The sequence below is a fragment of the Cydia pomonella genome, chromosome 27 (genome assembly GCF_033807575.1).
Source record: "Cydia pomonella isolate Wapato2018A chromosome 27, ilCydPomo1, whole genome shotgun sequence".
NCBI lineage: Eukaryota > Metazoa > Arthropoda > Insecta > Lepidoptera > Tortricidae > Cydia > Cydia pomonella.
In genome coordinates, this window is record NC_084729.1 from 6640553 (window position 1) to 6652734 (window position 12182).

The window sequence follows — 12182 nt, forward strand, 5'->3', positions numbered from 1 at the left end:
GTCTGATGGCATAGAAGTCATCTGTGTGCGCCTCGGCAAACATGCCGGACGCACTGCAGTGGCGAGGCAGCTTGAACATCATCCTGAAGATGTTGTTAAATTGGACCCTTAACATGTTATACACGCGTTTTGTATGCTTCACCCATAGACTGCATGAGTAGAAAGATGTACAGTAAGCTTTAAAAAGAGTGAGTTTTACTTCCCTTGTACATCTTGCAAATCTACGGATGAGCATGTTGCCCCTCACTGCCAGGGCCCTTCTCTCTCTTTCAATATCCAGGTCATCATCTAGGTCCTCTGTTACTATATGACCTAGATATTTAAATTTCCTAACTACTTTCAGCACTACCCCACCCAGCCTGACCTCAGGTATATTTTGTGGATTATATTTACGCGCTTTAAAAAGCACCATCTCACTTTTACTCGACTCTTATGACAAGGCAGTATGGCTTAGAATTTTAGCCTGTCCAGATAGACGAAAAAAATATTGAATTGGGAATGGAAATTCACTCTGTGGTGTAACGACTGACATACGGCTAGGGTTGCCAGATCAAATGACCCTAATATCGTGAAAAAAGTCCTTTTTTTCGGGATTTTGGGAGTCGTCGGAAGTAACAAAATTCCAAATTAAAATAAATATACTAAGAACAATAACATGCAAGGTTATTGTCACATCGTCCGCTGCCGTTAGAAGAATCTACATAAATACTAACAACAAAAAAGCCGTACAAGCTTTCAGAAGAAAAGTTAAATAAAACTACAAAAAGGTTTGGTTACCCATACAATTATAAGGTACCGTTGCTTAACCTCGATAATTGATTATGTACTTTAGATAAAGACTATATTTTTTATGATTTAATGACAGATGTATAGTTTTCAGATATTTCCTGATACTTGCAGTATAAGACGGTATTACTTGCACAATTTCATAGTTCTTAGTGAATGGAAAGTACTCTATAAATATGGATTCCCTGGAGAATGTTGAAATATACATTATTTGCGGCACAAACGACTTTATTTTTTTTTACGGAAATTTAGATTTTGTTTTCGCAGCTTCTAGGAACTGTAGACCTGAGTTGTATCGACGTTGATACAAAATACTAAGATAAATAGACTGATTGCCTGAGTTCGAGTTACCTAATGATTCTAAGACCTTATTAAATGAAATATAAGTTTACTATCAACTTGTCATCTATACTTGTTTATTATCTTAATGAACTTAGATCTGCTTCGCTTATATTATTAGGAAAGAGAGGTCGGTTATTCTATGGACAGTGCGGTTCATACCTTATTCAAATGATGTAATTGGAGTATGTCTCCCTGGTTCATGAGCTCCAAGCGCAGAGGCCAGCTCTAACTTGATCTTATACCACCACCTGTGTAGAAAATAGATTTATGACCATGGGTCACTAAGGTATCCTTAACCTGTATCATAATATAACACATCTATCTCTCAAGATAGATATATAAACATTGTAACATGTATATATGTATGTAGGAACAGACAACAAGAAATCAATATTCATAGTAAAGTTCAACATTGTCCCACAGGACTCAAAGTACATATATAGGTATGCATGTCTGTATAATAGTCACAACTGTCTATGTCTTGGTAAGTCTCATCAGTCAACCTTTGCACTGGATAAGGAGTGCGGTGACCTGGTCGCAACCAGTCACAATCCATAGATCAATTCCATAGCATGCCAAATGAGGGAAACACCAGTTCCCTGCCATGGCCAAGAGTGCACCTATACGAAGGATGTACGAGCTCCTTGCAGGTCACTATCAATTCTATGGCATGCCAGACGAGGGAAACACCAGTCCCTTGCTATGGCCAAGAGTGCACCTATACGAAGGATGTACGAGCTCCTTGCAGGTCACTATCAATTCTATGGCATGCCAGACGTGGGAAACACCAGTCCCTTGCTATGGCCAAGAGTGCACCTATACGAAGGATGTACGAGCTCCTTGCAGGTCACTATCAATTCTATGGCATGCCAGACGAGGGAAACACCAGTCCCTTGCTATGGCCAAGAGTGCACCTATACGAAGGATGTACGAGCTCCTTGCAGGTCACTATCATAGCATGTCAACCACGCCATACTTCTCATGAAGCTTGAAGCACTAGGAATTCATGGAGACTTACTCAGATGGGTCAAATCTTACCTTACTAATCGTTCCCAAGCTGTAGTTCTTGGCGGCTTCAGGTCAGATTACATCGATATCCCCTCTGGCGTGCCCCAAGGCTCCCATCTCGGTCCTCTCTTTTATAATGCTTACATATACGATATAAATGCGTGTTTTGTCACCGCACGCCATCTGTTATATGCAGATGATAAAAAAGTTTTCATGCGTGTAAAATCTTTAGCAGACTGCGAACTCCTGCAGAATGATCTTAATAACCTAGTCGAGTATTACTCCCGTAATAAGATAACACTTAGTGTTACTAAGTGTCAGTGTATAAGTTTTACTCGCAGCCTTAAGCCAATCAATTACTCATACCATTTCAATGGCGTAGCGGTGAACAGAGTTGATGTTGTGCGTGACTTGGGAGTAATTCTAGATTCCAAAATGACTATGAGAAATCATGTAGACTCCATTGTAAACAGATCATATCGCAGTTTAGGCTTCGTCATGAGGACTTGTAAACCTTTCCAAAGCTTGTCATGTCTAAAAGTCGTATATTACGCATATGTGAGATCCATCCTTGAATATGCATCACCTATCTGGTCAGTGTGTTATGCTGTTCATAAAGACCGCATCGAAAAAATTCAAAAAAAATTTGTTGCTCATTTAAATTATAAATTCAAGAAAACATCTGCTGGGTACAAAGGTAACTGTCGGGAATATAATCTCCATTCACTCGAGGATAGGCGCAAAGTGGCTGACATGAGCCTACTTTTCGATATAATTAGAAATGGGTTAGACTGCCCTGAACTGTTATCTGGCTTATCGTTTCGAGTTCCAAGACGTCGAACTCGACACACAACTCTGTTTCATGTTCCCTTCCACTCCACTAACTATGGTTCTAACGCCGTCTTATCACGGATCCCACACTTGTATAACACCGAATTCTGCTCTGCCGATCCTTTTGTAGGGTCTAAGTATAAATTTAAAAAAGACATATATTCCGTTTTGCTCAGAGATAACGAAAATTAATATAAAATCCGTTTTGTATTATTTTTGCCACTTGTTCTAATTCGTTCGTAAAATAAGAAAACAAGTACAAATCTTACAATAATAATATCTAAGTAGGCATATCATAACTTCTTCAAGCTATGTGTTGATGGGTACTAGGGAAATGCAATGCAATTTGTTAGAGGTATTTTTTATTTTTTTTTAAAGGAGTTTCTTTCTAAATGTTGAAATTTTTATTTCTTACTACCTAATTCTACCATTAATAAAAATTCAGTTCAAATACTATGTTCAGGTATTTATTTGGATATGTTACTAATGCAAATTTTATGGTCTTTTGCCAAAAGTAAATTAAACTCGATTATTCATTAAGTACATATTTTACAACCGGTACGTATTTTTAAGGTTTCGAGCATTTGTGTGTATATTGTACATTTTCGTCGTTTTTAATTTTTTTGTTATTTTACTTTGTTATGTATTGCAATTTAATGGATGACTGTCATTGGCCTTCTTTTATGTAAGCATTTATATGTTTAGTTATATTTACGGCTGTTGTTATCCTGAATACCAATAAAATAAATGCCAAATGAGGGTTGGGCTCAGGTCGGCAGACGCATCTCCGACCTGACCATGACATAAACAAGCACACCTCTGCTCGTAACCAAAGAGCATGTAATCATTACGTTCTCTCGCAACATCATCACACGTCATGTCACGTCTTTATAAGTCAACTCAACACATTGCGGTCAGTACATTGAATCTAGTCATACATAGATTTCACAATAAATAAATGTAGGAAATATATGCGTGGGACGAACAAGTCCTCTTTTATATACTCATTATACTTAGCTTTCAGATAATTAGAGAGATGATGCTCTGGCTGTACGAGGCTGGCTTCGGGCACACGTTAATAAATAAGTTAACAAACTTGAAACTTCATGTGTGAGAAACAGGAAGGAAAAGTATGGTTTGCTTACCATAGACAATATACAAGATGTTACATGTGTTGCCATGTGCAACAATGCGTACATCGCGGAAGTCCGCGACATGAGTATATGGTTTTAATTTCAATTTGATACCTCCACACGTTTGCGAGATCAAGATTCTTGACAGATGGACGGACGGATTAAAGTGCCAATTACATCCACACTTTATGAGACCTGAAATCAGACCCGATTATGGGCCCGAGAAATAATATTTTTCCATTTCACCAAATATCAGCACATCGTTGACAATATTTGAAATCTAAAAAAATGGTTCATATGCAAAAATATCAAACAGAACATTTTTGGCAATTAGAGATAAAGTATTTTTTAAATTTAAAATATTGTTTACGTTGTGCTGATATACTGTGGAATGAAAACGATTATCAGGCCCGAAATCAGGACTGATTTTAGGCCCGAAATCGGGAAGTGTGGATGTAATTGGCGCTTAACTCACAGACGGACAACAAAGTGATCCCATAAGTGTTTCTTTTTTTCCTTTTGAGGTACGGAACCCAATAAATGGTCTTCTCGTTACCTATATTATCAAATACGATAATCAATGATTAACAAAATTTAATAAAATAATCTATTTCTTTACCTTGCCACGTGTTACTTTGTTACGTGTAGCTTGTTACTTATTACCGATTTTACCATGTTAGTGTCCTTTCCGAGCGCCGGCAACATAACAAAAAATAAAAAATATTGTTTTATAAAGTAAAGTTGATTTTCGGTAAAAAAAAATCTTTCTCGGGAGTCGGGAGGATATTCGAAAATTCGAGATAATCCCGCAAAATCCCGACCATCTGGCAACCCTACATACGGCTGCATCGCAAGCGAAAGTTATTTGTAAAATTATTAGTTTTCCCCCTTTATTATTTTATTTTCTATTATTAGTTTACAACTTCTATGTCCGAAAAGTGCAATGGAGTTGAATCACACGAGAGTGAAACAGTGGGTAGTGAACCGAACAATGGTGTACGCCGATTTTCTATTGCCGACGCTTCGGAAGAAAGTGTCTCGATTAAAGATGTTTTCAGAGGTTTCGAGAAGAGCCCTGTAGTCGCACTGACGCGGGCTGATATATCGCCGTATCTCAAGAATATGAGACAGAAAGCCATTGAGAAATCTGATCTACAAAAGTGTTTGACAAAGTTGGATTTTGCCGTACATTGTAGACGGCTGGGGGACAAGTGCTCCGTCAGCGTTCTTCGCCACGACCTTAACAAGCTTAAAATGGCCTTCCAAAAGGACCCTAACAATCCTATTTTTAATGTTACCTTCAATATTGCTAAGCTTAAATGTAAGATTTGCGAAAAAGTTTATTCCAGCGAGAAGAAGTTACAGAACCATCAGGAGAACAAGCACATGCTCGTTTATAAGTCGAATGACAAGGCCCAGAAGCGGGTATCGTTCTCTGACCAAGTGATAGTGCATGAGGTCAAGGAGTATCACAAATGTAGGAAGTGCACCAGGATATTTGAGGAGTATAACCTCCTCAAACTCCATATGAAGCAAAGACATAAGAAACGTAAGTGTTACATTTGCAATTACTGTAACAAAAACTTTGTTGATAGGATGTTTTTTAAATTGCATATTAAATTGCACTGTGACATCTGTGGGGATCTCTCGCCCAACAGGTCTTCATACATTGAGCACAGACGGAGAGTGTGCAAGGTGTTGAAGTTTCACAAGTGTAAGACTTGTGACGAGTCATTTTTCAAGTTCATGGATTTGAAAGACCATAGTTACGATCATTTGCCGACAACTTTTGTCTGTGACATCTGTAAAGACCAGTTTCCATCTAAATGTGCTGTTGCGCATCACATTTCATTCCTTCACTCTCAGACTCGCCCGAGGTCATTGTACAGTATGCGTACACTGGGAAGTGAGAGATTATACTTATGCAATTTTTGTGACGAGAGCTCGGTAGAACGGGATGAAATAGAGAAACATGTAGCTTTGTTGCCAGACTTAACAAACCGTGCCATGACAGGTTACAAGGACTACTATTTCTGTGATCAATGTATGAAAAAGTTTGATGTTGAAACAGACATGCTTCAGCACAAATGGACGCACTTTTTGAAGACCAGCGACAACTCGCAGCTGCGGCCGAATATTCTCAAGCCTAAAACGGACTTCCAGCGGTTTTACAAAGTAGACGAGGTCCCGGATCACATGCAGCCGCAGGTTATACTGGAACGGATTAAAGTAGGAGGGAAAGAGTTGACCGATTCTATTGACTTTGTGGACGTAAACTGCTTTGATGAGTACACAGGGGAGATAAAGAAACCTGTGGTAGACCCTGTGTCCAAGAAGACCATTATATCTAAACATCAGTGTCAGGTTCGTATTACCGAGACACTTGCGTAGAAACATACCAAGTAATTTGCTTTGCTTTGGTTCATTGTAGTAGATTGGGCTTATAACAACAGTAAGAGGTATTTTTTATCCTAAAACTGGGTACATACGGCTCTTCATTTAAACTTGTAGGAACTTCCCAATTTAAGTAAATTTTCACATTTTATTATTAAAGTAAGTAAAGGTACATTAACAGTAATGTGACTGCCTCGAACCATTCGTCATTAGCCGGCTCTACACTGAGCGAGCATACGCGCGAGGCAATTTCCTCATGCACAATACAGCCAGTGTAAACGTGCCTCGGCCGTATTGTGCGTGAGGAAATTGCCTCGCGCGTATGCTCGCTCTGTGTGGACCCACCCGGCTATTAATTATCTGGTTATATTAAAGTTTTCCTAATTACACTTACAATCATGTATTGTCATTTTGTTGGTATTTGGTTAACATTCTCTTAACTTTTATTGATGGAACAGAAAATATAAAATTATGAACAATGGAAAAATTCAGTTTTTAGGTCATTTATTTTCAAATGTTTATTGATGGAAATAGTTCTTGTTTTTATTTATTTTCAAATGTTTATTTATGGAAATAGTTTATTGATGGAAATAGTAGTTGTTTCCGCAAAATTATTAAACCTATCTTTTTTGATGTCAATGACTCCTTGAAAAGTACTGATCATTTTATAGAATGCTTAGAAAATGTTTAGTAAGTTATAATATAATACATACTTTTTGCGATAAAACGCAAATAGAACTCGTAAAAAGAAACGTTATCAGTGTTAAATTCAGGTTACTAAGCAGTTTATGCAAACATTGCAAATTACGTTATACTTGCTAATTAATACCTATCACATTTAGGCTTAGATTTTTGCCAATTATCTATTGTTTCATGTAATTATTCAGGTAAATCTGAATCACTTTATATACAATGTCAAGTAATTCCAGGATATATCGCTCATGATTTCATCAATCTTCTTATATTCATCCTGTTACCCCCTGGTGTAGGGCTTGATCCATTTTCTTCCACTGATTCCGGTCCTGGGCGGCTTGGGTAACCTCCCACCCCATCCCCAATACTCCCAACTCTTGCTCGAACGGTGCCAGGTACCATGTTTCCGTTGGCCGGGCATCTTCCAGGTCAGGTCGATAGGTTGGGTAGGGCGCAATCCAATGCAATTTGCATGTTTGGATGTCTTTGTATGTATGGGCGCTTGTCCGGTTATTTTCCATAAGATTCAAGAGATTCAAGATTTAAGATATCTATTCATAAACAATGTTAATTATGTTTGAATATATACAAAAACATAACATGAAATAAAACTAAGAAATACAATGTCCATTTAACTAAAATAAAATAAGAGATTAATTTAAATAAAGGAAAATTGAAACATCAAAGTATAAGATTAAAATAAAGTGAAGAATACTAATTAAACTAAACACACAAATAAAACATTAATAAAAATAAATGGAAAGAATTTGTAATTTCAAAAATCGTCAATATCATATAAACATTTGTCGAGCAACTATTTTTGTAACCTATAAATAAAAACCTTATCTGATTAGGCGGGTCCACACAGAGCGAACGAGCGAGCACGTACGTGCCAGGCAAGTTCCTCACGCACAAACCGGCCAGTGTAGACGTGCCTCGGCCGTATTGTGCGTGAGAAAATTGCCTCGCGCGTACGCTCGGTCAGTATGAACCCGGCTAATAGCTGATAGTTTCCGGAGAGCGTGCCGAGCGAGATGGCTTGAGAGGGAAACCTCTGCTATCATATTTATTAAAATGCAATTTTTTTGGGTTTCGCCGAGCTGGTTTATTAACCCACTTATAATATTCCTTTTCCAGTGGAAATTATATGAATCTTTACTTTACTTTCGTAATCTTTGATATTTGGAATCTCCTGACATTCGCAGGCGATTCAGAATTACCCATACCGTTATACACATTACTTGAATATCTATAAATTATTTGTTATGTAATTTATTTTTGCTATGCATTGCCGTCGCTCCAATAATTTAATTAAATTTAGTTTACAATTGTATGTGATTTCTGTTTGTAAAATCATAATTTGTGACAAGGGTACTTTGACAATATTGTTATGTAGTAATTAATAGAAGCCCTGCTGGGTAATTAATAAAGATCAAACATCATTAATTTGACTAAACAGTATTGGTCAGAATCTATTACAAACTGCACAGAAAGCCAACAAAGATGGCTATAGTACAAAAAAGTGTATTGTAATCTTTGCTATTCTAAATAATGTATAAAAAAATATTCCATATATTTCCCCTCTAGAGAAGCCCGCGGGTGCGACACGCATTTGTTTCCTCATTACAACCCTTACACTGTATCTCTTTGCCTGTGCCATGTTTTCTTGTGTATTGTCTTATATTTTGCAGTAGCCAACATGTTGAAGTATTTTGTGTCTACACATTATTTTTTGCTACATTTGATTTATTTCACACATGTAGAGTCAGACCAAGATATGTTGACAGCGATTTTGACAGCCCATGTGTTATTTAAAACGTCAAACTTCTATGAAAGTATGACGCTTACTTAACACTTGTACCGGCTGGGCTATTAAAATCGCTGCCAACTTAGCTTGGTCTAACTTCACTTTGATCTTGATTTTCTGATTACTTTTAACTCTAAAGAGTTATATGGTAAATGAGGTGTAAAACTCGTGCATCGCATTTAACAGCTAAATTAAATAGACTCGCGCACGAAGGGTTCCGTACCATTACCCAAAAAACGGCAAAAAAAAATCACTGGTGTATGGGTGCATATTTATTTTATGTTGTTTTTAGTATTTGTTGTTATAGTGGCAACAGAAATACATCATCTGTGAAAATTTGAACTGTCTAGCTATCACGGTTCATGAGATACAGCCTGGTGACAGACGGACAATGGAGTCTTAATAATAGGGTCCCGTTTTTACCCTCTGGGTACAGAACCTTAAAAATAAATGTTTCTCAATTCAGTTACCACAAAATATGGCGGTCATAAAATTAAAAAAAAAAATTTTTTTTCATCAAACCCATACGTGTGGGGTATCTATGGATAGGTCTTCAAAAATGATATTTAGGTTCCTAATATCATTTTTTTTCTAAACTGAATAGTTTGCGCGAGAGACTCTTTCAAAGTGAAAAAATATGTGTCCCCCCCCCCTGTAACTTCTAAAATAACAGAACGAAAAATTTAAAAAAAATATATGATATACATTACCGTGCAAACTTCCACCGAAAATTGGTTTGAACGAGATCTAGTAAGTAGTTTTTTCTTAATACGTCATAAATGGTACGGAACCCTTCATGGCGAGTCCGACTCGCACTTGGCCGCTTTTTTAGTATGTTACTGACACAATGAAAAAGTAGATTTATAAGCTTTCCTTTTTTTTCGAACTTTACAATTTTTTTTGGTAAATCGGAAACCTGTAAACCTAGAATATATTATGCTGAAGCGATCGACATCGAAATCAAAGTGATTTGTAGAGATTTGACTTGGCCGAATACCGAATACTGAATATTCAGCGAAGTCATCGGCCGAGTAGGCGAATATTCGTCCGCCGAATATTCGGCTAGAAGTTTGACATAAAATGAAGTAAATTCGAAGGCGCACGTGCGTGCGCTGTGCAAGTTGCAACTTCTCGCTGTAGGCAGTCTTTGATAGAAATTGCGCTTATTCTGCACGCAGTGCGTATTGAATTGCGGACATTACGGTGCGTTAGATTTCGTCATATGGGTAAAAAAAAAGAATTGTGTTATTTTTCCTATATTTTTGTACTATCTATGAATATAAACTAGTCTGAAAGATTTACCTATTGATTACTTGTAGTTTGTTACTTTTACCCCTCTTCTGTTATCTAGGTACGTGTTAACGTACTATTCGGTATCCGGCCGAATACTATGCCACTATCCGGTATTCGGCCGTATACCGAATAATGGCCGAATATTCGTTGCATCTCTAGTGATTTGTTATGATTTTGTTAGTAGAAACCGTTAAATCGTTAAGATCGCACAGCTATTCTTCCCATTTAACGTCTTTGGCGATCAAAGGGCAAATAGTATACTTTGATATTAACCAACCATATTTTATTTCAGATCTGTGGAAAATATTATTCCACTAACTATTGCCTCAACCGCCACATCATCAGCCAGCACTCCGACTATGAGAACCTCAAGTGCAAAGTCTGCGAAGAAACCTTTGTGTGGCCATCGCTCCTCCACAACCACAAATGCATCCGTCTCAGCCTCCCCGAGATACCTTTTGACGATGCCAGACCTGAGATTCACTTCGACAACTTAAATGAGATTCAGCTCGATGACTTACCGATTACTGATGATGATTATATACATACAGTGGACTTTGAGATACCTGCCCCAGTGGTGGAGCTGAGAGAATATGATTGGAGGCAGAGTCAGAATTATCAGAATATACAGAACTGTTATAATGGGTGCAAAATTGTGATGCAGGAAGTGCCCATTGAGTTTTAACCCTCAAAGCTTCCGGGTGCAAGGAAGGTTACTTTGACAGCCTCCGCCATGACACCTATAGTTATCCGTGTTGCTGTGGGCACGACTAGTAACGACGACTTTAGGTGTTCTTGGCGTTCAAAAGGTTAAGCAGGTTTGTTGATTATATGAGTAAAGTCTAAGATAAAATCGTCTTCGGGCTTGACACCTGGAGTCCATGTTTTTTGTTAGACTCCATCTAAGTCTGTACAGTCACGGACATTAATTGTTGAGCAATTTAGGGTTTATTTTACCTTAGACATTTCATACCGTTTAGTATTGACAACCAAATGAAATTTTTGAAAAATCACGACTAACGCATATAGTACGGAGTCGTGCAGCGCCATCTATAGCTTTCAAATTCGAAGCACGAATTATTCTTAGGCTTTATTATATACAATCTAATCAATGTATCTTTGGTTCTAAGTGTTAATGTGTAATATATGGTATGTGTGGTGTACAGATTATGACGAAGTTAGTACCTACGTTGTTTAATTAATATATAAAGTTACGGGTAGTTACGCGGGTAGAAACACAGCACTTATAGGATGGAAAGAGATGGAGAGAGTAGACCTTAAACCGAAATAACCGCCTCTACAAACGTCACTGATAATCGCATTTCGATTAGCTTATATATTACTTCGTAAAGACGGGACATTCGTGCATCACACCGCTGTACTGGCACCATTCTTAGTATATAGATATATAACATAGATATGTGTCAATGCTTTTTACAAAACTCCACCCAGTTGAGTTTCTACTCGCGCGATACTGCTCAAGATGTTCGTCTAAAATCGCCTGCCATTGATATTGATTTATTATGATTAGTAACTCATTCACTGCCGAGAACCCACCTGGTGGGCGCTCGTGAACTTTGTTCAGATGCCGGACAACCCGCTGGGCGGGTTGTTTTGTACGCAGCTATAGACCACCGGTTTCTGGGGTAATAGTGCGCCGTTTTTTGTCTGGCAGTGAATATGGTAAGCAACTGTTTATGTATTTATGAAGTTTGTCGACATTGTGTTATGATTTTATTATTTGGTATAGTCTGATTTAAATTGTACGTTCCAAAATATCACTAAGCCAACTTTCGTAATTCTTATATATCATACGGCATTTATGTACGTACATAGAAATGGTCGCCAAAACTAGCTTCCTTTTTGTAACGACAATAATCCATCGTCTTATCTTG

General features: G+C 37.7%; 1 protein-coding gene across 2 annotated transcripts; it reads left to right on the top strand.

Annotated features, from left to right (window-relative positions):
* The first annotated feature begins 4802 nt into the window (after nucleotides 1-4802).
* Nucleotides 4803-10989, top strand: LOC133532681 (zinc finger protein 808-like). Of its 2 annotated transcripts, XM_061871447.1 has the most exons (3): nucleotides 4824-5649; nucleotides 6172-6464; nucleotides 10580-10989. In XM_061871447.1, exons 1-3 carry the CDS (start codon nucleotides 5028-5030, stop codon nucleotides 10970-10972), a joined length of 1308 nt encoding a protein of 435 aa, XP_061727431.1. In that variant the 5' UTR covers nucleotides 4824-5027; the 3' UTR covers nucleotides 10973-10989. The 2 variants fall into 2 exon arrangements, with proteins under 2 accessions (XP_061727430.1, XP_061727431.1); XM_061871446.1 differs by having other exon boundaries at nucleotides 4803-6464.
* The last annotated feature ends 1193 nt before the right edge of the window (nucleotides 10990-12182 follow it).